At 40.4% G+C, this 22,342-nt stretch overlaps 1 protein-coding gene across 1 annotated transcript; it reads left to right on the forward strand.

The window, feature by feature from the left end:
- Positions 1–342: 342 nt before the first annotated feature.
- On the forward strand, positions 343–20,475 carry EHD4 (EH domain containing 4). Its single transcript, XM_065754789.1, has 6 exons — positions 343–873; positions 7,084–7,260; positions 9,395–9,492; positions 13,786–14,198; positions 16,378–16,542; positions 18,908–20,475. The coding sequence occupies exons 1-6, from the start codon at positions 635–637 to the stop codon at positions 19,442–19,444; spliced, it is 1,629 nt and encodes a 542-aa protein (XP_065610861.1). The 5' UTR covers positions 343–634; the 3' UTR covers positions 19,445–20,475.
- The last annotated feature ends 1,867 nt before the right edge of the window (positions 20,476–22,342 follow it).

Consider the following 22,342-nt stretch of genomic DNA (forward strand, 5'->3'; position numbering starts at 1 on the left):
ACTCCAACATTCTGTTGAAACACAGATTCACTAGAAAATCCCCACTTTTTTTTTATTTATTTAACGAGCTTCTATTTTTTTTTAAGAGGAGAGAGAGAAGAAAGTATCTATTTCATGGATGTCTTCAGTGTCTCGGCGTGCTTATTGTGTTCTGTCAAACTGTATTCTGAAATAAGCGGAGAAGGTGATCCCTGCGGGAGGCTGAACGTGCTACAGAGACCTACGGTTAAACCGTGGACGCTGCACGGCAAAACACGAATGCTATCGGGGGAATTTCCGCCGCGTTTAGGACAGGTCCTAATGCGGCAGCGGAGCAGCGTCGCCCGGTGACACACGGAGCCGTCAGCAGGGAAACACGAGAGGCATCCGGGAGGCTGAGCTGGCAGAGGAGCCGCCCGGTTTCATTGCGAGGGGGCCCAACATCAGCTCCGCAGCCGAGAAAACCCTTAATTGGCCGGGGGCGGGTTTGCTGGGGCGGCTCGGATCGCGTCGTAGGCTGCAGCCACCCCTCCGGGCGCTGCCGGTCGTGGCACCGCCTCCCCCCCGGGTAGGGCTGTGCCGTGCTGGGGGAGGGACGAGCGGAGCGGCGCTGCGGGCAGAGCGGTGCGGTGCGGTGCTGGCAGGAGGCGGCGGGATGTTCAGCTGGTTGGGGAAGCAGGGCGGCGGACGGGAGCGCGGAGTTGGCGGCGGCGATGTGGTGCAGACGGTGACCGGGGGACTGCGGGACCTCTACCTCCGCAAGCTGCTGCCGCTGGAGGAGCACTACCGCTTCCATGAGTTCCACTCGCCCGCCCTGGAGGAGGCTGACTTCGAGAACAAGCCCATGGTGCTGCTGGTGGGGCAGTACAGCACCGGCAAGACTACGTTCATCCGGTAGGTGGCGGATCCCTGCCCGCACCTCGCTCCCGGGAGCCGCCCCGGCCGCCGATGGCCGTGGCCCGCTGAGCCCCGAGCAGGTGCTGGCGAGGAGTGGAGCGGGGCGGGGCGCCCCGTACTGGGGATACGGCTGCTCCTGGTTGTGCTCGGTGTTCTTACGCCAACTTCCTGGTGAAGGAGGTCTCTCGATTTCACGTTGTGCTGGGAGTAACCTCGCTGGGTACTTCCTGTTAACTTTTCTCAGTTGTTTTAGAGAACTGGGTTACTTCGTGCCAAAAGAGCATCAGTCATCAACGACCATGCAGCCTTATCTCCACCTCTTCTGTCTCTCAAGTTCAAGATAGTTGGTTTTGTAGTGTTTTTGTGTGTCTTTACTGTTCTCGTTGTGAAGTTTGCAGTGATTTTAGGGGGCTGGAGGGTGCCTGCATTTGTCTTGGTGTGTTTGTCTCCTCTGTTTTTTGTACGTTTCATTTTGGTATCTAAAGATCGGCTGTGAGAAAGAGGGGTACAGGCTCTTTAGCAGGGTCTGTTGCGATAGGACAAGGGGAAATGGTTTCGTACTGAAAGAGGGGAGGCTTAACTGGAATATAAGGAGGAAGTTTCTTTTACATTGAAGGTGCTGAGGCACTGGAACAGATTGCCCAGAGGCAGTGGATGCCGGGTCCCTGACATTCGAGGTCAGGTTGGACAGGGCTCTGAGCGCCTGATCTGGCTGTACATGTGTACATTCATTGCAGGAGATCTGGCCTAGGTGAACTTTTAGGGTCCCTTCCAACTCAAACAGTGCTGTGATAGTATAACGATTGTTTAGAATGCTGTAGAAGATGCTGAGAGGTCTTTGTGTCTGTAAATGATATAAACGTGTCCCTTTTAGTTCCAAAGGTTACTGCCTGTAACAGTTTCCATTTGCAGCAGGCAGCTCCCTCCCTACTGCACTGCAGGTCAGTGTTTGCCTTTGCTCACCTGTGCTATATCTGACCTTTGCAGGGGCAGCTGTGCTCCCTTCCTGCTTGGCAGCTGCGTGGGAGCTCCAGGCTGAGCAGGGTTCTCTGGTGGGTACTGAACTCCCGTGGGCACAGAGAGCAGGTTTGGTTGGAGCACTGCATTAAAAATAGAAGTAGGGCTGCCACTAAAATAAGGGAAATGCAGTTTCAGAACCCTCAATGCTAGCTGAAAGGAAGTCTGTGTTTGTGGCCTGGGTGACTTAGGTTTTCCTAGCATTTCTTTAGTTGCCCTGACTGATTCATTTTCTTTGTTACTTGTGCTCACATGACAGCTGTGTTAGTGGTCTGGATGTGCTTCCAGAACAGAGAGGTGATGGAAGTCCCATCCCTGGAGACATCCAAGGTTAGGCTGGACTGGGCTGTGGGCACTCTGATCTAGCTGTAGGTGTCCTTGTTCATTACAGAGGCTAGATGACCTTTAAAGTTTCCTTCCAACTCAGTGGTTCTGTGATTCTAAGTGTTCCTCTCTGGGTGATGAGGACATGGTTAACCTGGAGACAGAACTGACTAGAATACTGTACACCTGAACATGTGCCACCTGCTTGCTGGATCATCTTGTAGGATTTTTTTTTCCCTCTTGTTGCGCTTTGCCTTGGATGAGAACTTATATTCTTCCTTTACAGGCATTCAGAATTTCTGTCCTTTTCAGGTGCTCGTGTTAAGTACTGGGATTAAGTCAGTATGATAATCCTTGAGGCACTTCACAAGTGCTTTTGGTGTTGTTGCTTTGTGAGTAACATGTTTACACTTTAATCATAAAGAAGGAAACTTCATTTCCAAACATTTTAGCCTCATTTCCCAGGGTAGTGAGATTGCAGTTGTCTCTGCTGTGGCAGGAGGTCTTGACTGATTTGCGCTCTCTGGTAAATGTCAACTGAACTTGACTGACAAACAGGTTTCAAAAGCTGTTTTTTGTACTTTTAAAAATCTGACTGAATGGAGGAAGCAACTTCTTTTTACTGTGTTGTGCCCTTCTTTTCCCCCACCTATCCATTTCATCCCCATTCAGGTATATTACAGGTTTATTTCTTTGTTGGATGTTGGAGACCTTAGGAATTGACTACTGAGACCCTGTCAGTGACAAAGCAGTTGTTAGTGCTTCTGTAGCCAATGGGCTGACCTCAGCACCAGCACCTTCCCAGGGGAGCAGATAAGCATTCATTACATCAGGGTTTGCTGTGGAATAGATAATGCCTGTAGATAACAACTGGATGCAACCAAGATGGGGAAGCACTTCAGCAGCAGCAGCGTATGACTGTAGTATAGGGGTTATGTCACAGTGACTGATATTCAAAATCTAGTTCAGAAGGTGATTTTCCATGGAAAAATGCCATAATCTCTCAAGACTGTTGTAATTCAGTGTTTAGAATTGTTAGTTTTCTTTAGGAGGATGTTAGACTCATTTTCCTTCTTCTTTTTTTTTCTTTTTTTTTTTTTTTTTTTGCCAGTAGCCTTTTGGCAAGCAAATGTTATTTTAAATCTTAACTAAAGCAGCTTTCTGTTTCATTCCATAATCAGAAGGACACACTAGGTCTATTTTGGTGTTTGCTATCATGTTTATATGTGAATCCACAGATCTGTTCTGCTGGTGAATATTCATTTCAGCTTTACTCATTGCAATTATCCAGCACAGCATAATCTAATTTGGAAGTTATCGTGAGAACTGTACATTTTCATGGCTCAGGCACATCCACCCAGTTCCTTCCACCAAGTCTTCATGGAAAACACTGATCTAGCAATGACCATAAGTCCCAAGAGACAAGGAAAACAAACACTGACAGCTCCTCTATTTTTTTCACTTGATGCTGCTGATACACTTTGCACTTGGAACAATGCAGTGAAACCTCCTGGTTTCACTGAGTAAGATATAGCACGATAGCAACATTTTATTCTGGCAATGCTGACAGCTCCTCAGCAATACCCAGGCCCAAATGGTAATCCTTGTCTGATTGTTTTTTTAATAGGGTGGGAGGATGGCTGAGTGCCAAGTGCTTATCTGCATGTAAGCTACTTGGCATTGTACCTGTGTGGCTTCTGGAATACTCTCGGCTTCCCATGGCTGCTTCAGAGCAGCAAAAAGAGGGACAGGAGAACTGTGGTGTACCAGAGATAGGGGTCATCACTGCGAGTCACTGAGCTTTTACTTTCCTTCCCACAGTGCATCAAACTTCCAGTCCGATACATTTAACTTATTAACATCTTCTCTTTTATAAATGAGTGGGTTTTTTTTTGTTTTTTTTTACTTTCTTTTTCCTGATTTCCTCTTGCTTCCTTTCCTTCCCTTTCTTTCTTTTTCTTTTTTTCTCTGTTGCTTTCTTTCTCTTGCTTTTGTTCATTAACTTACTGTGATGAGGAAAACCAGAATTGAATTCCTCAGCTTGCTTGCTGATGATCTTACTCAGAGGTATTTCGCAGAGATGAAGATGGTAAACTTCTTTATTTTGCTTTGGCCAGAGCTGAGCTCTGAGAAAGCTCCCTGTTGTATCCATAATATCCGGTGTGCAGTTGAGTGTATGGTGAGAATGGGCTGCGGCCTTTTTTTGTTGGGGTTGATAGGGAGAAGAATTCTTAATTTCTGTTATTCTATGATAGCACAAATGAGAATACTTCTAAACTGAAGGAGGATAGATTTAGATCAGATGTCAGGGAAATTTTTCACTGAGAGGGCAGTGAGGTGCTGGCACTGCTCCCCAGGGGGCTGTAGGTTCCCTGGAGGTATACAAATGCAGGTTGGTTGGGGCTCTGGTCAGTCTCATCTGGGGGTGACAGTCCTGCCTATGTCAGGGGACTGAATGATCTCTAAGGTCCCATCCAACCCATTCTATGCTTCTGTGATTGTATGAATTCTTGCACTGCAGCAAACATTTTCTGCTAGTTTTGTTGTGCTTAATTAAAAAAAAAATTTGAGGAGGATTTATGGTTGCATGTAGAATGGAGGAGAGCAGCTCTAGGTAAAGAAGCTCAGTCTCTCTCTCCATACATCACACTGCATCCTTACCCACTGCTCATATGTCCAACTAGCCTGTGTTTGTATGTTAGCGTGGCTTAACTGAAGCGTGCAGACTTCAGATGATTATCAGCATCCGCCACTGTGAGTAATCTTTGCTATCTCTGGAACCTTGTGAACTGGTTTCCCGGAGTTTGGCTATAGATCTGGCCAAGGGATGTAGACAAATGGTTATTAGTGCAGCAGAAAGGTTATAGCCCAGGTAAAAACAAAGGGAGAAGAGCAAGTCCCTCGAGTCAACAGGATGTCTGCTGTTTGATCCAGACTGTCTTTGGGGCGCTCGCTATTTTTAAGCATTCTTCCTGTAATCTTTTTGAACTCCCTCTGGTGAAAATTCCTGAGGAGGTCATGTGGTCACGGATGCTAAAAGTCCAGGTAGTTTCCTGTGCTATAATCACATACAATTCAAAGACATTTGCAGCTTTTCAGCTTATAGGAGGCTGCTCTTCCCTTTTGTGTGACTGAGTGAAAGGATATTTTCATACTGAGAGGAAGTGTGATATATTTTGTACCGCCAGCACTCAAGATCTTGGGGTTTATTTTAGGCTGTCCTGATTCTGGATGTGCTTCTGTGAGCCAGTGCCTTAATGGAAAATACCTGTCCTGAAAAGTGCTTGCTGTCTGCTGAAGAGCTGCACCAGGCGCAGTGCTGGCTGCTGGGTGGGACCCGTATTTGGAAGGAGCTCATGCTTTCCTGCATTGTCACCACTTCAAGAGCCTGGTTTTTAAAGCAGAATCTTTGAAGTCAGCGTGGAAATATCATTGCAATTCCATAGCTCTTTGTTCACATTTGTCCTATGTCTCAAATACACAGCTAATTTGAATTTACACTATTTTTTTTTTTGAGTTCTGAGCTGAAAATATGGATGTTGAAAATCCTGAAAGGTGCATGATGCTGCCAGCTCTTTGTGAAGTCTGCAGGTGTTGCATGTACTAGCAGCATCATGAGCAAGCTATGGGATTATTTTTTAGCTATGTAAAAGAAGACCACTACTGAAGGTTCATCATCAGAGCCTGCCAGTTTCATGAGCTTTCCTGATTGATAGCAGTGTTCCTATTACCGTGGAGGTGCCTTAGCCTGCATGCAGGTCTCCTACAGGCCATCTAAACCAAATACCTTGCAATGTACAGGGACACCTACATCTAGACTGTGTAGCCAGACCCCAGTCCAGCCTGACCTTGACTATCTCCAGGGGTGGGGCATCCACCACCTCTCTGGGTAACCTGCACCAGTGCCTCTCCACTCTTATTGTAAAAGACTTCTTCCTAATATCCAGCCTAAATCTCCATTCTTTCAGTTTGAAACCATTTCCCCTTGTCCTGTCACGACAGACCCTGCTAAACAGTCTGTCCCCTTCAAGATGTGGTTCCTTGTGATCTTGTGGGATCTGGGACTTCTCTTGTGCACATTTGATCCAGTATGATACTTTTCACTGCTGCTCTGGGAGCTTCTTATGAAGTCTTGAATTGCTGTATCAGATTTGGCCCACTGTCTACATGCAGTCTGTGTCTCTGAGCAGATTGCTCACAGGTGATGCAGGATGGCTTCTGTCCAGAACTGCCTGACCTCTAGGACATTTGTTATCTTCAGCCCTGGAGTTCTGTGGATCTAACTTATTTAACGACAATTTTCTAATATACAGATGAGAATAAAAGCTCTTTTCTCACTCCCAAATAAAAGTAGGTATATTGTCTCCTAACTGTGTTGCCTCTGCCTGTGGAAAGGTGAGTTGAATTTAGTAAAAATCCTGTGTTGCAACAGAGTTCACTGATCGATCTGTCAGCAAGCTGATGCTGCTCATGTGCTGTGTTTCAAACCACTCCCTTTCAGTGCTAGAAACACTTGCAAGGGCTTGAAAACATGGGTAAAAGAAAGTGATGTTTTTTAGTGTAAGCTACAGTACTGTGATCTTCGGTAGAAATATTCATCTGAATGGCCCAGGTGCTGTGACTGAAGGAATATTTTCTGCTCTGTTTTTGTGAAGGAACTGACTTCTTTTTATCTACTTGTAAAAAACTGGAATCCGATCTTTTAAACTTTTCCTAGTTAATACAAATAGTGAAATGCTGATAAAAATGAAATTGTATTGATTTATTGTATATATCATTAGGAATTTACAACGGCATTATAGTTATTTACTTTTGTCTTATTTCTCAGTCATTCATTCTGTTAGTTTATATATTCTCTATCACTAGATACCTGCTGGAACAAGACTTCCCAGGCATGCGGATTGGTCCTGAACCTACCACAGATTCTTTTATTGCTGTGATGTATGGAGAATCAGAAGGAAGTGTTCCAGGAAATGCCCTGGTTGTTGATCCTAAGAAGCCATTTCGTAAGCTCAGCCGGTTTGGAAATGCTTTCCTAAACAGGTGAGATCTGGTTGTTTGCTAATAGACAATAGACAAATGCTCTTATTTAAAAAACTACCATCCAAAATACAGAAAGCTCTACTTCCTTTGATGCTGTTCTGTTCCTCTACTGATCTCATACATTGCAGAATTTTCAGAAACTCTTTAAAGTTGAGAATTGCGTGGATATCTGTAAAAAGATCTGCAAGAAAAGAGAATATCTGAATGTGTCTTTTGAAGAGGAAAATATATCCAAACTGTCAAGTGATTAATTTTGACGACTGGAGCAGATGAAGGTGGTTTTCAAGCATCTGGTAGAGCAGGATGATATCTTCTAGATACTTGCTGTGTATTTACAAAAACAAGTAGAGAAGTTCAGGGCCTGAGAATGTTGCAATAGGTAGCTTAACTCACCATATAAACATTTCCAGTTTTAAGTTATTAATAACTTTGTCCGTATTGTGTGAGTAATCACCTTGTTTTCTTCCTGTGTTTGATGGTGGTTTGACATAGAGGTCTACTTTTGTGAGCCAATTAATCTAAATTGGTTCTCTCTTAACAATAATCTTTCCTGTTTGGCTGATAAACACTGGCATATGTGTTAAAAGTTTATCATGTACAGTTTTATCTCATGCTGTGTGTATTCACAGAAGAAAGTTTATAGCTGCTTATGGTCAGCGTGACTATCAGTTTTCTGAGAGATAATACATGCTGTGGGAAGCTCCCATCAGCTCCCATTTTAAATATTATTTTTGGGCTCTCTTTTCTGGGAGATGACTAGCTAAGTTCTGTCCTTTTTTGCCGTTATGCGTGAGGCTATGAAAACAGCTGAGGCAATTATACTATGAATGGTATTTTTCATAAGGAATTAATAATTACACTGAATATGTAGTAATGCTACATGTTTGTTTGAAGGAAAGGGAACTTTTTGTTTTTGTTAAACCATCAGTCTAGGTGACAAGTCCTGAATTTTATGCAAGCATGGGTTATTTGCTGGCTAAATAGATGTACATTCAAAGTAACTAGCTAAATTATTCAAGTACTTTTGGTGACTGTGATATTGTTATACTGCAGAGCTGTAAGCAACCTTATCTTCTCCAACATTCACATTAGCTCCTTTGTCTTTGTTTTGCAGCTGACATGTACTTGGCTCTCTTTCCCCTGCACCCTCCATCTGCTGCTCTGATCGCGTTGCTGGTTATTCAAAACTGGCACTTCATTTCTCTTTCCTAGTTAGTTAAAAAAAATTTAGACTTCATTATAGTATCTTCAGGAACTCCACTCCACCACTCTTACTTTGCTTTCTCACGACAGCTTTTTATTTGACTGTTCAGTTTGTCTTCCATGGTAGAGTGCAAGCTTTGCAGAGGCTGGATTACACTGTGCACTTGTCAGTACAGTCTTCAAGCACTGCCCCATAAGAAGATTAAACTCTTATGCAAATCACTTAAAGGCAGTTCATGATGAAGGGAGGTAAACTTTTGTTTCAAAAGTTATCCCAGAAGCATCAGAATAATTTGGGTTTTACATGTGAGGTGTTCTGAACTTATGAGAGTTGTAACTCCCAGAGACTGAGTTATTTATTTTTCAAAATACCAACACTGAATTTGTGTCCTGTCACATAGATAGGAGATTATTGCTCAAAGCACATTGTCTGTAATTAATTCAAACTCTCAATTCTGGTAGTATGAAAACTTTTGCTCTGTTCATAGGAAAAATGTTATTTATTTACAGTGCTCTGCAAAAGCCATCCCAGAAGGTTGATAAGGTAGAAGCAGTCAACATTCAGCCACTGCCAAAGCAAGAGAGGGCTGACTTTGCAGTAATTTAATCATATTATTTGTGTGGCTTTCTGTCTGCTTCCCTTCTCTTATGAATCTCTGAATTTAGGCAGAAGGCAAAGAACATGAGCCATCACTTCTTATATATGCCCAGTTGGATCCTAGCAAAATGTTTTTTTTATACAGTGTGATGATTTTTGTTTTTCTAGACGTTACATGAATGGTCCACATTTTCATCTCTTTGTTTGTTTTGTAAGTGTGGTGGCTAAATAGGGATTCACAAAGGACTTCAAAATCTACAATTTACAAGTAAGTTTTGGTACAATTTACAAGTAAGCTTTGGTAATGTTTTTTTGTCTCCATCTTGCCACCAGGTTCCTGTGTTCTCAGTTGCCTAACCAGGTTTTGAAAAGTATCAGCATCATTGACAGCCCAGGCATCCTCTCTGGAGAGAAACAGCGTATAAGCAGAGGTGAGTTGCAGGAGTTGAAAATTACTGAGCACACTTGCTACCAAAGATGGTCTTTAATATTCTGATTCTGCTTTGAAATCCAGTTTCCTTCTTCCTCCTCCTTCACTTATTTGAAGGGGAAGTGATGCTTGGCATCATTCGAGTATCACCTTCCACTTCCATAACAGTATAGAAGTGAACATGAAATATTCAGAAAATGGAAGCATCATTATCATCAGCCACTGAAAAAGTGAGTGAGTGACAAAATTCAACATTGCCAGGGATTGCCACGGAAGTACCAGATAATTCTTTGATTAAAAGTGCTATTCTGCTGGATGCTGTTTAGCTTTAGCCAGCATGGTTGTACTGTAAATAAGGTTTGGGAGTCAGCATTCCTGGCTCAGAGTTGCTGTATGGACTTACTGCAAGCTGGTTTGATTAGGTAATGTTGTGCTTACTTGTGTTTGAAATGTTTTGTAGTCAGATATATTTCATCTATATGACTTCCAAATTGCTTATGCAGTTCTGATACTAGTGGTTTTGTGGAGTGCAAACTTGACTTATCCTGTGATGCTGCACTGCGTGTCCTGTCTGAATGGCTTCTGGGATGACTTCAACATATGCTGAATAATCCTAGTTTAGCACATTTTGAAGTTTGAATTGTTAAGATTTCCTTCTTAAATCAAGGATTAAAAAAAAAAAAAAAAAAAGCAGGTTCTATGGGCTATTTTCTGTTGTCCTTAAACATGCCTCTATCAGACAAAATTCTGTTCCTAACTGAAATAATGTGACAACTTAGGTGCTTTGCTGTTGGAGCTGCCATTCCCTTTCACTGAATGTCGTTAGAGATTTGTTTACCCATTACTCTGTTTGCAAGGAAAACTCTAAACATACCAGGAGAATCTTTAGCAGAATTTCCTTTTCTGACTGTTTCAGGTTTTGTATTTAAAATTTTTACAGGGTTTTAATTTTTGCTTGTTTGTTTTGTATCTTTTTTAGTTTTCATCATCTTTTGATTTCTTTTTGAGTTTTGCTAATGAAACTTAAGGATATACATAAAATGAGATTTTTTTTTTATAATCCAGTATTGGAATGTGATGTGAAATAACACCTCAGAAGTATTAATATTAGTCAGGTTTCTATCCACCAATCTGTACATGATTGGTGCTTATTCATGTCTGAGCTTTTCAGTTAGGTTTCTAGAGGAGGAAATAGTAGAATCATTTGAGTTAGAAGGGACCTTTAAAGGTCTTCTAGCCAAACTCCCTAAAGAAGGGACACATACAGCTACATCAGGTACTTGAGCCCCTACAGCTTGACCTTGAGTGTCTCCAAGGAAGGGGTGGCATACAGGAAGTTTACCTTATTTTCTTTCTGGTGGTGTTTGATGGAAGAGTAGAAGCCATTCTTAGGTTGCAGGGACTCAACCTTCTTTTTTTTTTTTTTGTCAACAATCACATTTCAACTTTTAATTCCAAAATACTTCAAAAAAGTGAAGGGACTGCAGAAATACAGGCAGTGCATTGCTTCCCAGCCTATTTTATTTATAGCCCTGGAACGCTGACAAAGTGATCAAGGGTGAAGGAGCTGATTGCTTTCAGGAGGATCAAAAATGTACAGCAAGGACAATATTCAAAGCTATCTTCTCTCTGATGCTCCTTCCCTGCTCCTGTTAGCCAGAGCATGTGCCCAAAGCTTCCTGCCTGTCTTTTCACTGTCTGTGTAAGTGACTCAATGAGAATGTGCAGATGTGTGCTGGCATTATCCCACCAGACAATGGCTGCCCCTATGCTGCTGCCTCCCCGTGGGTGCACGAGGAGGTTCTGCATCACTGGTGACAAAAGCTGATTTCAGACATAAATGTGGGTGCAGTCTGCAGTATCTGGAAAGAACAATGAAAGTAAGGAAGGGAGAAACACAAAGCAACAGATACCCCGGTGTGAAACTGCTTTGAGAAAGGGAGGAGAATCTGATTCATGAATGGTTGTCCTCTGAAGGATTAAAGCAATTACTCAGAAAATGTGGTGCCTTTTCTTCTTGTAGTGTTGAGGGACCACACCTTGATTATTTTACTGCAAATGCCAATGAATGCACGGTGACAGAAAAGGAAAAATACTTTTTTTTTCTGAGAAGCTAACTGGTACTGAAATCTAAGGCAAGGGTTTAAAGATACATGGGGAAAGAGCTCAAAAAAATGCAATACACTCCTTCCTTCACATTTTTTAGAATCAGAATCGTCATATACTCCTAATTTTCTCAGTTCAATGTTGTTTCTGATAATGTGGTTGGTTATTAGGAAAGTTGATATATGTAGCAAAGCACTGTGCCAGGCTTTTCCTGCAGTGATACACTGTAATCCTTGGGATTCAGCTGCCAACAGGAGTGCAAGTTTTCATTGGCATAACTGGAAACTCATTTCAGGACAGCAGTGTTTACAAACAAAGGCATCCTTGTATGGGCCTGAGCTGCGTTTGAAATTGTGGGCCAGTTTAGACACTTGCCTGTGCTGTAGTAAGAAAAGAGCACTGGCCATTTTTTTGGACAACAGCTGTTCCTGTTCAGGTCCAGAATTTGTATGTTTACAGGTTTGTTTTTATGGCACTTATACACCACTGGTGGATGGGATTGCTCCAACATTCTGCCTAGCTCAGCTTCATGAAGTAAGTGGATATTTTCTCCAAACGTGGAGGCTTTTCACTGAAGGGTTCATCCTGTGTGCTGCTACTGCAGTAACACCAGCCCCAGGGGTGGAAGGACTGGATGCTCTGTCTGTCCCTGTTCACAGAGGTTGGGTGCACCCAACCATCAGGTCTCCCTGTATTCTGAGTTGGGAAACTTGGGGAGATGGTGTCAGGGCAATTTGGAAATTCATTACTTTGGTTTCCAAAGGGAAGGCCTATCATTTGTCTAAATCTTTGTTACTAACTGTCTCAGAAAGTTGACCTGTGCTTGTACTTCATGATGGCATAGTTGTAGGGCTGGTGACAGGGCTGGTACTTTGCCCTGGGCCAATGACACATGAGAGTACAAGTTCAATACTCTCATCAGTGTTTGCAGAGCTGATGAACTTGCACAGCATCTTTCCAACTTTTTCATCTTATCCACGCCATTCTGTTTTGTTCTCTGTTTCCCTACTGAGTCCCTTATGAACACCTGACCCTGGTGCCTCTGCTGGAGACACTGACTCCGTCCCACCTGAAGCTCAGGATGAGCTGAAGAGTTCTACAGTGCTGCTTGTGGGTTACTGATTTCCTCCACTCCTTTGATGAGTATGAGGTTGACTTCTGGCTTTTTAATATACACTTGCAAATAGATGTAACTCCTGAGACATCCTCAATCGGGATTGACAGTAGTTTTTGTGACAAACCTTTTAAGAAGCCGCAACAGTAGAGCAGCAAAATGCTGAGAAGCATCTACTCTTCTTTCTGAGAGGAAGAGTTGAGCTGGAATATCAGTTTCTGGTCAGAGACTGCTGTTCCTTACTCAAATAAGATGAGTCACATACATACCCAGCCCAATGCCACATCATTTGTTGTGAGAGTAGAAGTGACAACACTTTCAAATGAAAGAGTTCCTGAATGCTGTTTGATGTGTGGATTAAGCTACCGTATTCATTTATAAAAGCATTCAGACAGGTGCTACAAGCAATCTTTCCTTCAGAACATCAAGAAGTTGGTTTCAGATGATCTAGATCACTGCTGATTTGTGTTCTGTAACCTGTCATGTCCTCAAGGCCATCAGCACATCACTTGTAAGTTGGATTTCAGAGTTTGTGTGTCAGAAATAACAGCAAGTGTTGCAATCCAAAGAGATAGGAGATTGGAAATGGTTTTTAAATCCAAAAATTTTTGACTGGGGGCTTAGGCTGAAGTGCTGCATTTGCACTTGTTAATACAGATAAATGGTGCCTCCAGAGTGACTGGCATTGACGGTGAGAAGAGATTCTGTGATAAGAGCCCCACAGAGATGCTCAGCTGACTCTCCATGCTGACATCAGAACCTTTGGAAAGAGGCAAAAGTGAGCGTGAACTGGTAACTCACAGCAGCATGAAAGATCATAGTATGGATGATGGATAGCAAGGCTGAGGAAAATTGGAAAGGTGGTGATATTAACAAAAGTTGGTGATAGTGAAACCCGTCTAAGGAAAAATAGGGTACAACTGTTCTGACCTTACTGTCCACTCTCATCCAGCTGGTCCACCTCTTCTTTTTTTCCAGGGAAATGCTATGATCACCTTATTCTGTACCCCAGCCCTACATTATCTGAGACTCTCCTCTGAGCTTGAAAACTGTAATAGTATGCTCTCTCCTCAGGTTATGACTTCTGTCAAGTCCTCCAGTGGTTTGCTGAGAGGGTCGACCGCATCATCCTCCTTTTTGATGCCCATAAGCTGGATATATCTGATGAGTTTTCAGAGGCTATAAAGGCATTCCGGGGCCAGGATGACAAGATTAGAGTTGTGCTTAATAAGGCCGACCAGGTGGACACACAGCAACTGATGAGGGTCTACGGTGCACTCATGTGGTCTCTGGGCAAGGTGATCAACACGCCAGAGGTGCTGCGGGTCTACATTGGCTCTTTCTGGGCCCAACCTCTCCGAAACACAGAGAATCGAAGGCTCTTTGAGGCAGAGGCGCAGGATCTTTTCCAGGATATCCAGAGTCTCCCGCAGAAGGCTGCAGTGCGGAAGCTCAACGATCTCATTAAGAGAGCAAGACTCGCAAAGGTAAAGACTGTGGTTAAATTAACTGAGGATCATTTGCAATGTGTCCTTTCTCAGCCTTCCTAATCTTTCTCTACCCATAAACTGTGTGGCTTTCAATAAATGGAGAGAATGGTCTGTTTTTCAAGAAAGAAGATACAGAGGCAAATAAGAGGAAATAAAGACTTGTAGTGGGAAGCCTCCCTAACTTTATAGTTGATCATTACAATCATTTCGGAAACTGAAGCATATCAGATCATTTTTAGGCATTAATACGTAACGTAAAACAGAATTGAGTAAAGGTGAATACAAAACACAGTACTTATGGGGCATGTATATCAGACAGCTCAGGAAGGAGAAAAAGCTATATATCTGCAGAATAGCAGCAATGTAATTCTTCCGGTGTCATCTTTCTGCATTCTGCACTGAACTTTAATTAAATTATTTAATTATTGATTCAAACATCTTTACAGCATTGCTTATTATTTCTGTTCTGTTTCTATACCACTCTGTTCTTAAGCCCTTCTTAAACACGTTCAGTAACTTAAAACAAAAGCAAACTGTTAAAGTACTGGCAAATTTGGGAATTTTATATATTTATATATATTTTTTATTACTATTATTATTTTATTTATTTTTTTTTAAGTTCTGTGACTCACTTTCCCATTCTGATGAGAATTCTTCTTATCTTTAAGAAACATACACACCTACTGGCACGAGCATGCAGAACTGTTAGTGCTTATCAACTACAGACATACTTATGCTTAAAATACTTCTGCTTTTTTAATAAGATTCATAGTATTGCTTAACATTATTTATAAACTGTCTTGGAAAGATCCTTGTTTAATAAATTCTGTCATTCTAGAGAATATTCATATCTCCTCTATCAAAAAAAAAAAAGACATGGTTTATGCAAAATCATTACTACTTCGTGCTGCTTTTTTTTTTTTTCTTATTCGGTAGAAATCTGAGTATATCTTCAATTAAAATACATGCATTCCTTTTGGATAGGAAGTGGCATTGAATGCACGTGATCTATTTTTGCATAGCTGTTGTTTTGTTAAGTCAAATGTGAAAGTCTGAATTTAAGATATGCAAAGGAAAACTGGTTACTTTATTTTATTTTATAAGCAAATATATATATATGTATTTTTTTCCAGTTTCCAGTAAGATTCTAATTGAATATAGTAAAAGAGTGGAATCATGCTTTCCCTGCACAAGTTATATGTAAGGTTTATACCAAATACTGAAAGACACATTCTGTTGTGTTCTGGTAGTGTTAATTATACCTATTGCCGTATAGGCATCATCATGTTTTTCTACTGCTGCTTTTTGGTAGTAGTCTGTCTTCTCCCTCTTTGTCCTGGACCATATTACTCACTGCTTGGCCGCACAGATCGTTTTGTCGGTGAAAGCTGATAAGAAGATGGCAAGGAGAAGTTATGTATGGCTTGGGGAAGAGTGGACGGAAGATCAGGGTATATAATGAATGCTGGCTGGTCTTGATCCCAGCAGATTGGAAACTCGAAGAGCTCTGCAAGTATCCAAGTGGTTTAGGACATGTTAACAACGTTGCAAGGTAGCCAAGGCATGCTTTTACTATAGCATACTGTCTACTCTGTCATCCTTTTGTGGCTACATAAATTTAGACTGTATGTCTCTGACTGAATAGGTAGTAACACAGTATTGCTTCATTCACATAGTCGGGCCACTTAACATACTGGGATTACTTAAGCCATTATGAATTGCTTCCCACAATAATTAGCAAGATAAGTAAATAGTGTTACAGCTCTCCTCTATTGATATGGATGGACCAGTATGGCTGGTGCTCTCTGTATGATCCATGTATATAGTGTCAGAATGACGTCTCTGTACAGATAAAATGCTGTGCAATGCTCCTTCTTGAACTGCACTCAATTTTCTTCTCCCCAGGTGTGCATCTGGCGTTTTTGTTGTTTGTTTGGTTTTTTTTAATGCAGTTGATTTCATTTTTCCTTTAACAAGACTGCTGAAAGCAGCAAAAATCTACTTGACACCTCTTTCTGTAACTGTGAGGTTCCACAGATAACTGCTGATAATGTTGTCATTGAGGTATCTTAGGGAACATATTCTTTCTGTTTACTCCTGTGGTCTGGGTGAAGAGCACTAATGTTGTTAAGCTTAGATAAGCAGTAGTATTGATTTCAACTTTGCTTCTTCTTAGGTACATGCTTACATCATCAGCTATCTGAAAAAAGAAATGCCCTCTATGTTTGGAAAAGAGAACAAGAAGAAAGAGCTGATCAGCAGGTTACCTGAGATCTATGGCCAGCTGCAAAGAGAATATCATATCTCAGCAGGGGACTTCCCTGAAGTTGGGAAAATGCAGGTAAAATGACAGACTGCAGTTACTGAAATCATATTTCTTTTCCAACAAGAATACAAAATTAGAAAAGATAGGACACGGTGTCTCAGCATGATAGTTTGGAGCCTTCAGGCAATCGGCAAAGGAATAACAGGAGTGAGTATCAGTCACTCATGTTAGAATGATGTGGAAACAGTGCAAAATGAAAATGATAATTTTCTTAACATGTCCATTTGCTGATACAAAATTGTAGAAATTGCCTTAAGGAATCAGAACTTGTGACCTTTTAGTCAATATTTGGTCTCTTGTGGCAGAAAACACTAAACATTTCTGATGCTGCAAATAAAATTGGAGTAAAATCGAAGTCCTAAATATGGGTATTCATATTGCATTTGCATTGCTAACAGGTATTTGTATAGGTGAAGATACCTGTAGTCATACTATTCACGTTCACTTATATCTCTTGCTCTCACTGATACTTTCAAAGTAACAAAGACAGTGTACTATATGAAAAGTGCACCTTAAAACTTTTCAGGTTTTTTCCTGTCCTTTTCAGATTGTATTATGTGAAGAAAATTTCTTAATTTATACTGGTATTGTTTATTTTTAAATATGTCGTCTTTTACTTTTTTTTAGCTCTGCATAGTCTTTTGATCACCTCCTTTGGGGAAGAACAGCTGTTGTATTATCAGTGCTTTTCCTTTTATTATCGAAACCTTAGTTTGCAGTCTTTTTATCTCAGATCATTCTAATCTTATATGATGTTTGAGTTAGAAGAAAACCTATCTTCCAAGCTGATGAACTTGAGATGAGGAGCTAGTCAAACCTGTGATGGAGAATGTTTTTCAGATTGGCATTTATATATAATTCCCAATTTATCTGGTATATTTAAATTACTAATCATAAAGAGTGATGACTGACTATTTTAATCTATCTATAGGGATGCACAAGTTTCTTTTATGAATTAAAATATTTAAGTTAAGAATCAATTGTTTGTATAAGACAGTAACTTGCAGATTTAACACAAGATTTTCACAGGCAAGACTGCTTAGAAAGGATTTCATGACGTTAGGTTTTAGAGGGGGTTTTGAAAAGGACAAGTTGAGTTTTTCTGTTCTTCCTTTGCCATTTTTGTTTATGACAGGAAATGAAAGATATTACTTTTCAGTTTGGGAATTTATACAATTTGCATACAATTTTATCAAACTAATCACTAAACTTGAGCAGCAGAGGGCAACAAATGTATGCGTGACCACTTCTGTACCAAGGAACAGAACTGTGAGAAAATAGATTTGACCTTTGCTTTCCAGATGTATTGCACATCATAAATTTAAACAGCTCAGTTGCTGCAAGTCAGGTGATTGTGCATAAATATTCACCTGATTATGACTGTGCATAGATTTCATTTAATTTCAACTTCATCTTTGTTGGTTGGTAATTTTTCCTTTGAGAAATACAAAGTTTTTGTGCACGGGTGAATTATCTTCTCTGTGCTTCAGGTTTCTTGGTTTAATACAGTTTGGATATGTAGAATAGTAGCTTAAAGTGATCTGTTTAAGTAGTTTAATACTATTCTGGTTTGGTTAGGCTTTTTTGAGTGTTTTGTTTGTTTGTTTTAGGTTTGTGTGTGTTTATTTCCACTGTATTTCTCTTTTCCTGGTTAGCATTTTGCATGTAGAAAAGCAAAAAAATATTTTTTAATTTTTCTGTGGCCTGACGAAGGACTTGCTTGGGCTTGAGTTGAAATAGGACATCTCACCTAGTTAAAAATCTCACTGAGGTTATTAGGAGTTTATGTAGAAGATGAAAACTCAGAGGGGACCAAATGACTTCATGACTGATTAAAGCACTTAAACACTGCTGCTCTTAACCCAACTCAGTTTTTCTGTATTGATAAAGGATATTGATTCATGATCTACCTACAAACAAGATGTTAATCTATAAAATCAAAGCTGTCCTCCAAACTCCTGGATTTATTTTTAACCTTAAGCACTTGCAGAAGGGCTAGTAGGTATAAAGCCCAACTTGCATACTCCATTGAAAACATGCAAGTAGGGAAGAAAAATCACCAAATGGAAAGTTGTTAGGTAACATAATAAACAATAACTGCTCTGTTCTTAAGCGTCGCCATTTTGAAAATTGTTGTAAATGTAATTTCATAAGGAACTCAGACTGTTGCAAAATTCTCAGTATATTTGATCAGTGTATTGCATTCATGATAAGTAGTATTCACTTTGCTTCTCCTTTAAGAGAAATTCCAGTTTAAGTTATGGGAATTATTTCAAAAGGTTACAGGTTCTTTTCACTTGAAATCCATTCCCTATCATTTTCATTGTATTGGAAGCTTTTCTGACTACTGTCACCAAAACCCTTTTTATGCCTTTGACAGGAGCAGTTGGAGATGTGTGACTTCACTAAATTTCACTCTTTGAAACCAAAGCTAATTGAAGCTGTGGATAACATGCTGGCCAACAAGATTGCCTCCCTGATGAGCCTGATCACCCAGGAAGAGAGTAATATGCCCACAGAGATGGTCCATGGTGGGGCGTTTGATGGCACCATGGCAGGACCTTTTGGACAGGGGTATGGAGAAGGTGCAAAGGAAGGAGCTGATGAAGATGAATGGGTTGTTGCCAAAGATAAACCTGCTTACGATGAGATTTTCTATACTCTATCACCAATCAATGGCAAAATATCTGGGATCAATGCAAAGAAAGAGATGGTGACTTCCAAACTGCCCAACAGTGTTTTGGGTAAGATCTGGAAACTCGCAGACTGTGATGGTGATGGAATGTTGGATGAGGAGGAGTTCGCATTAGCAAAACATCTCATCAAAATAAAACTGGATGGATATGAACTGCCTGGCATACTACCTTCCCACCTGGTGCCACCATCTCATAGAAAACCTTTGCAGACAGCAGAGTGAAAAGTACTAGGGGAAGGATTAGGATTTTGGATATATTTCAACAAATGTTTTGAAACTACCAACATTTTAAATTAGGCTTAGATATTTAAACCTTCAGAACACATTTCACGCAACTTACTGAAATCAGAAGCAGGGAAGTGTTTGTGTAGTAGTCCCTGCTGTCACTGAGAAATGCTTATCCACAAGTGCCTTGTGTAAATCTATCATAATGTGTGATGGTAGGGTGATGTTGCTTCTATATCTTGCTGCCTCTCCAACCATAAAGCAGTGAAAAAAAAAATCCATTTATTAAATAGCTGACCTTTACCAAATGTAAACACTTAAGCAACCACAAGTTTCCTCAAACTATTTATTTTAGTTAGTGCAAGGAAGCTCTATATGTTATATTCACCTGTCCACGCAAAGAACATTTTCTATGCTAAAACCATACTTCAGATGTTAATTGAATGATAGCATCTCTACAGTTTAAGAAAGGCAGATATAAAAAGAAATTCTATATTTTGTTTTCTTTTTTTTATTTGAATTGGGAATAGAAAAAGAGGAGTTGTGGAAAGAGTCTTTTAAGAAGTGCTCAGAATAAGAGCAGACTTGTTTACGAGCAGACTGATTTTAAAACTTCAGTACTTAGAGCTCTGAAGTACAAGATATATTTCGATCTGTCATCACTGTGTCTTATCTGGGTATCTGCTACTTCAGTTTTGTACAGCACTGTATATTCAGTATTACTGTTAAAAGAATGGAATCTGCTTTCTTCTTTTAAGGTTTCAGTTTAGCTGCACTGAAGATGAATTCCTGAATGTTTCTAAGTGAGAGCAGAATGCTTTCATAAGTTTGAAGAAAGCCATAAACTGGTTGTCACTGAAATAAAGCCTCAGATTCTGTTGAGAAAGAGAGGGTATGTTGTTCAAAGTCAGCATCTTCGAAGTACCTTGAATTGTCTCAGAAGATTTTCATGGGTATTTAATTCCTATTTACAGGTAATTATACAGGTATCTGTATATATTCTTTTATACACTTTTTTATTATTTTTTTTTAAGTTTTTGTCTCTTTTGCCAACATATAGCTGACAACCACTAAAGAGCGACTGGATTGATACGGTGACAGATTTGAGAGTGAGAGCCACTAACACACATCTTTACATTGAAATGAAGTTGAAGACTGACCCTTCCAAATATTATTCCATTATTGAAAACGATCCACAAAAGAAATAGAACCTTAGTAAGCATTCATTTTTCTAAGAACACAATAAAAATTTCGAATATACTGATTTTTATCAGCACTGTAAAAAAAGGTAAATTTTTGGCCCTGTGAACATAAGTTTTTCAGGGAGGGCCAGTTCTTTTTTTTTTTTTTCTTTTGAAATCACCCTTGACAGTAAGGTTAGGTCTATGCTTGGGAGCAAGAATTGGCTTGTATGCCATCATTTGTAGCGTGAAATACCTTACATATCAAAGGTACTGTAACTTCAAGCACTTTTTCTGTGAGTCTCAGCAAGGGTTAACAATAGTGCCTTCTGAGATAGAACAAGCCAAAAAGTGTTTAAGCATCCTTGCAGCAGTGTTGGGGAGGGAAATAGTTTGAGTGTTGTTTCCAAGTTAAGTCTTCAGTCACATTTATGTGTTCAAATTTGTAGGTGATTTAAGAAGAGTCTCAGCCTTTTCTTTAAATCATATGTTTGTAGATTGTCAGTCAGATTTCATACTTTGAATCTTTCTAGACTTCTTATCCTCCTGCATCTTTTCACTATCATGAAATTTGCAAGGGCTCTACCACGTGGAAAAGAAAAAAAGCTATTTTAAATAGTGACAGGAAAACACATCTTGCCAGATGTCTGGGCCTGTGTCAAGGATATCCTGGCATAGTTGATCATTCTTGTGGACTTGCTCACTTTTCATTTTCCTTAGTTTTGTTCTCTTATCATTCAATTATGCCATCTTCATTTCTGTTAGATCTATGTTAGGAGCCAAAATAACCTTTGTGCATCTCTGTTCTCTTCCATAGAGCTGTGATACTTAACCGTGAACCTACTGTATTTCTGCAGAGTAACCCATTCTCTATTTAATTTATTTTTGGCTGAACAAAAGGTATTATATAGGCATTGTGGAGGTTTAAAAGTCAGGCTGCACCAATAGTAATGTATGATTGTGTGTAGTGTCTGCAGTCAGTGACAAATTAGTACAATAATGACCAACCAGACCAGCTTTGCGTGGACAGTCATCAAGAGAAAGGAAAAAAAGCTTGCATATTGTGACCACTATATAGTGTGCAAAACTAAAGAGATCTGGGAAGTTGCTGATCTTCCAACTCTGTCTCACCTCTGCTGCATAGGATTCCAGGGTGGACCTATGTTTGAATTCCCACTACATGTAGCTTCTAAGGGTGATACTCCAAATACATTGGAGCTGTGTGATCCCATTCCAGTAGAAATATCCTCCTGCAGAGAAGAGAGAGTGGCAGAATAGTTTCACAGTGCTTTATTTATTTTTTCTAATTTTATTGGTAGTAAAATGGAGAACGCAGCCTTTTCTTCAGACTCCGTGAGAATGTGCTAATTTGCACTAGAAGAGGCAAATTGAAATGCATCATTTTGATAAGTTAAAATACTTTGCTTAGATACTGTTGAAATCATTTGCACTTTTTCTGCAAGACTTGAAGGGGAATGGGAATGCACAGAGCATATATAGTAGTAGAGATAGATTTGCTCTGTTGATCTGAAGGAGTAAAAGCATGCAGAGCTATGCACATAAGTATATATGTAGATACGTGGTGCCATGCTCTGGCATCTTAACAGAGGTCACTCTTAGTGGATAGAAATTCAAGCACATTTCACGTGATCTTTAAACTGCAATTTCTTGCACAGCTAAAGTAACTTAGTATTGTGCTGTTGCTCAGAGGACA

This window comes from Cyrtonyx montezumae, unplaced genomic scaffold (assembly GCF_038088225.1).
Source record: "Cyrtonyx montezumae isolate F1298 unplaced genomic scaffold, pur_monq_1.0 scaffold_10, whole genome shotgun sequence".
NCBI lineage: Eukaryota > Metazoa > Chordata > Aves > Galliformes > Odontophoridae > Cyrtonyx > Cyrtonyx montezumae.

What these genes read in the sequence shown, in the direction of transcription:
- EHD4 (XM_065754789.1), top strand. Translation starts at nt 635, where the DNA reads ATGTTCAGCTGGTTGGGGAAGCAGGGCGGCGGACGGGAGCGCGGAGTT. An exon ending in AGAGAGCAAGACTCGCAAAG is followed by an intron (nt 14,199 to 16,377) that starts GTAAAGACTGTG and finishes GCTTCTTCTTAG; the next exon opens with GTACATGCTTACATCATCAG. An exon ending in CTGAAGTTGGGAAAATGCAG is followed by an intron (nt 16,543 to 18,907) that starts GTAAAATGACAG and finishes TGCCTTTGACAG; the next exon opens with GAGCAGTTGGAGATGTGTGA.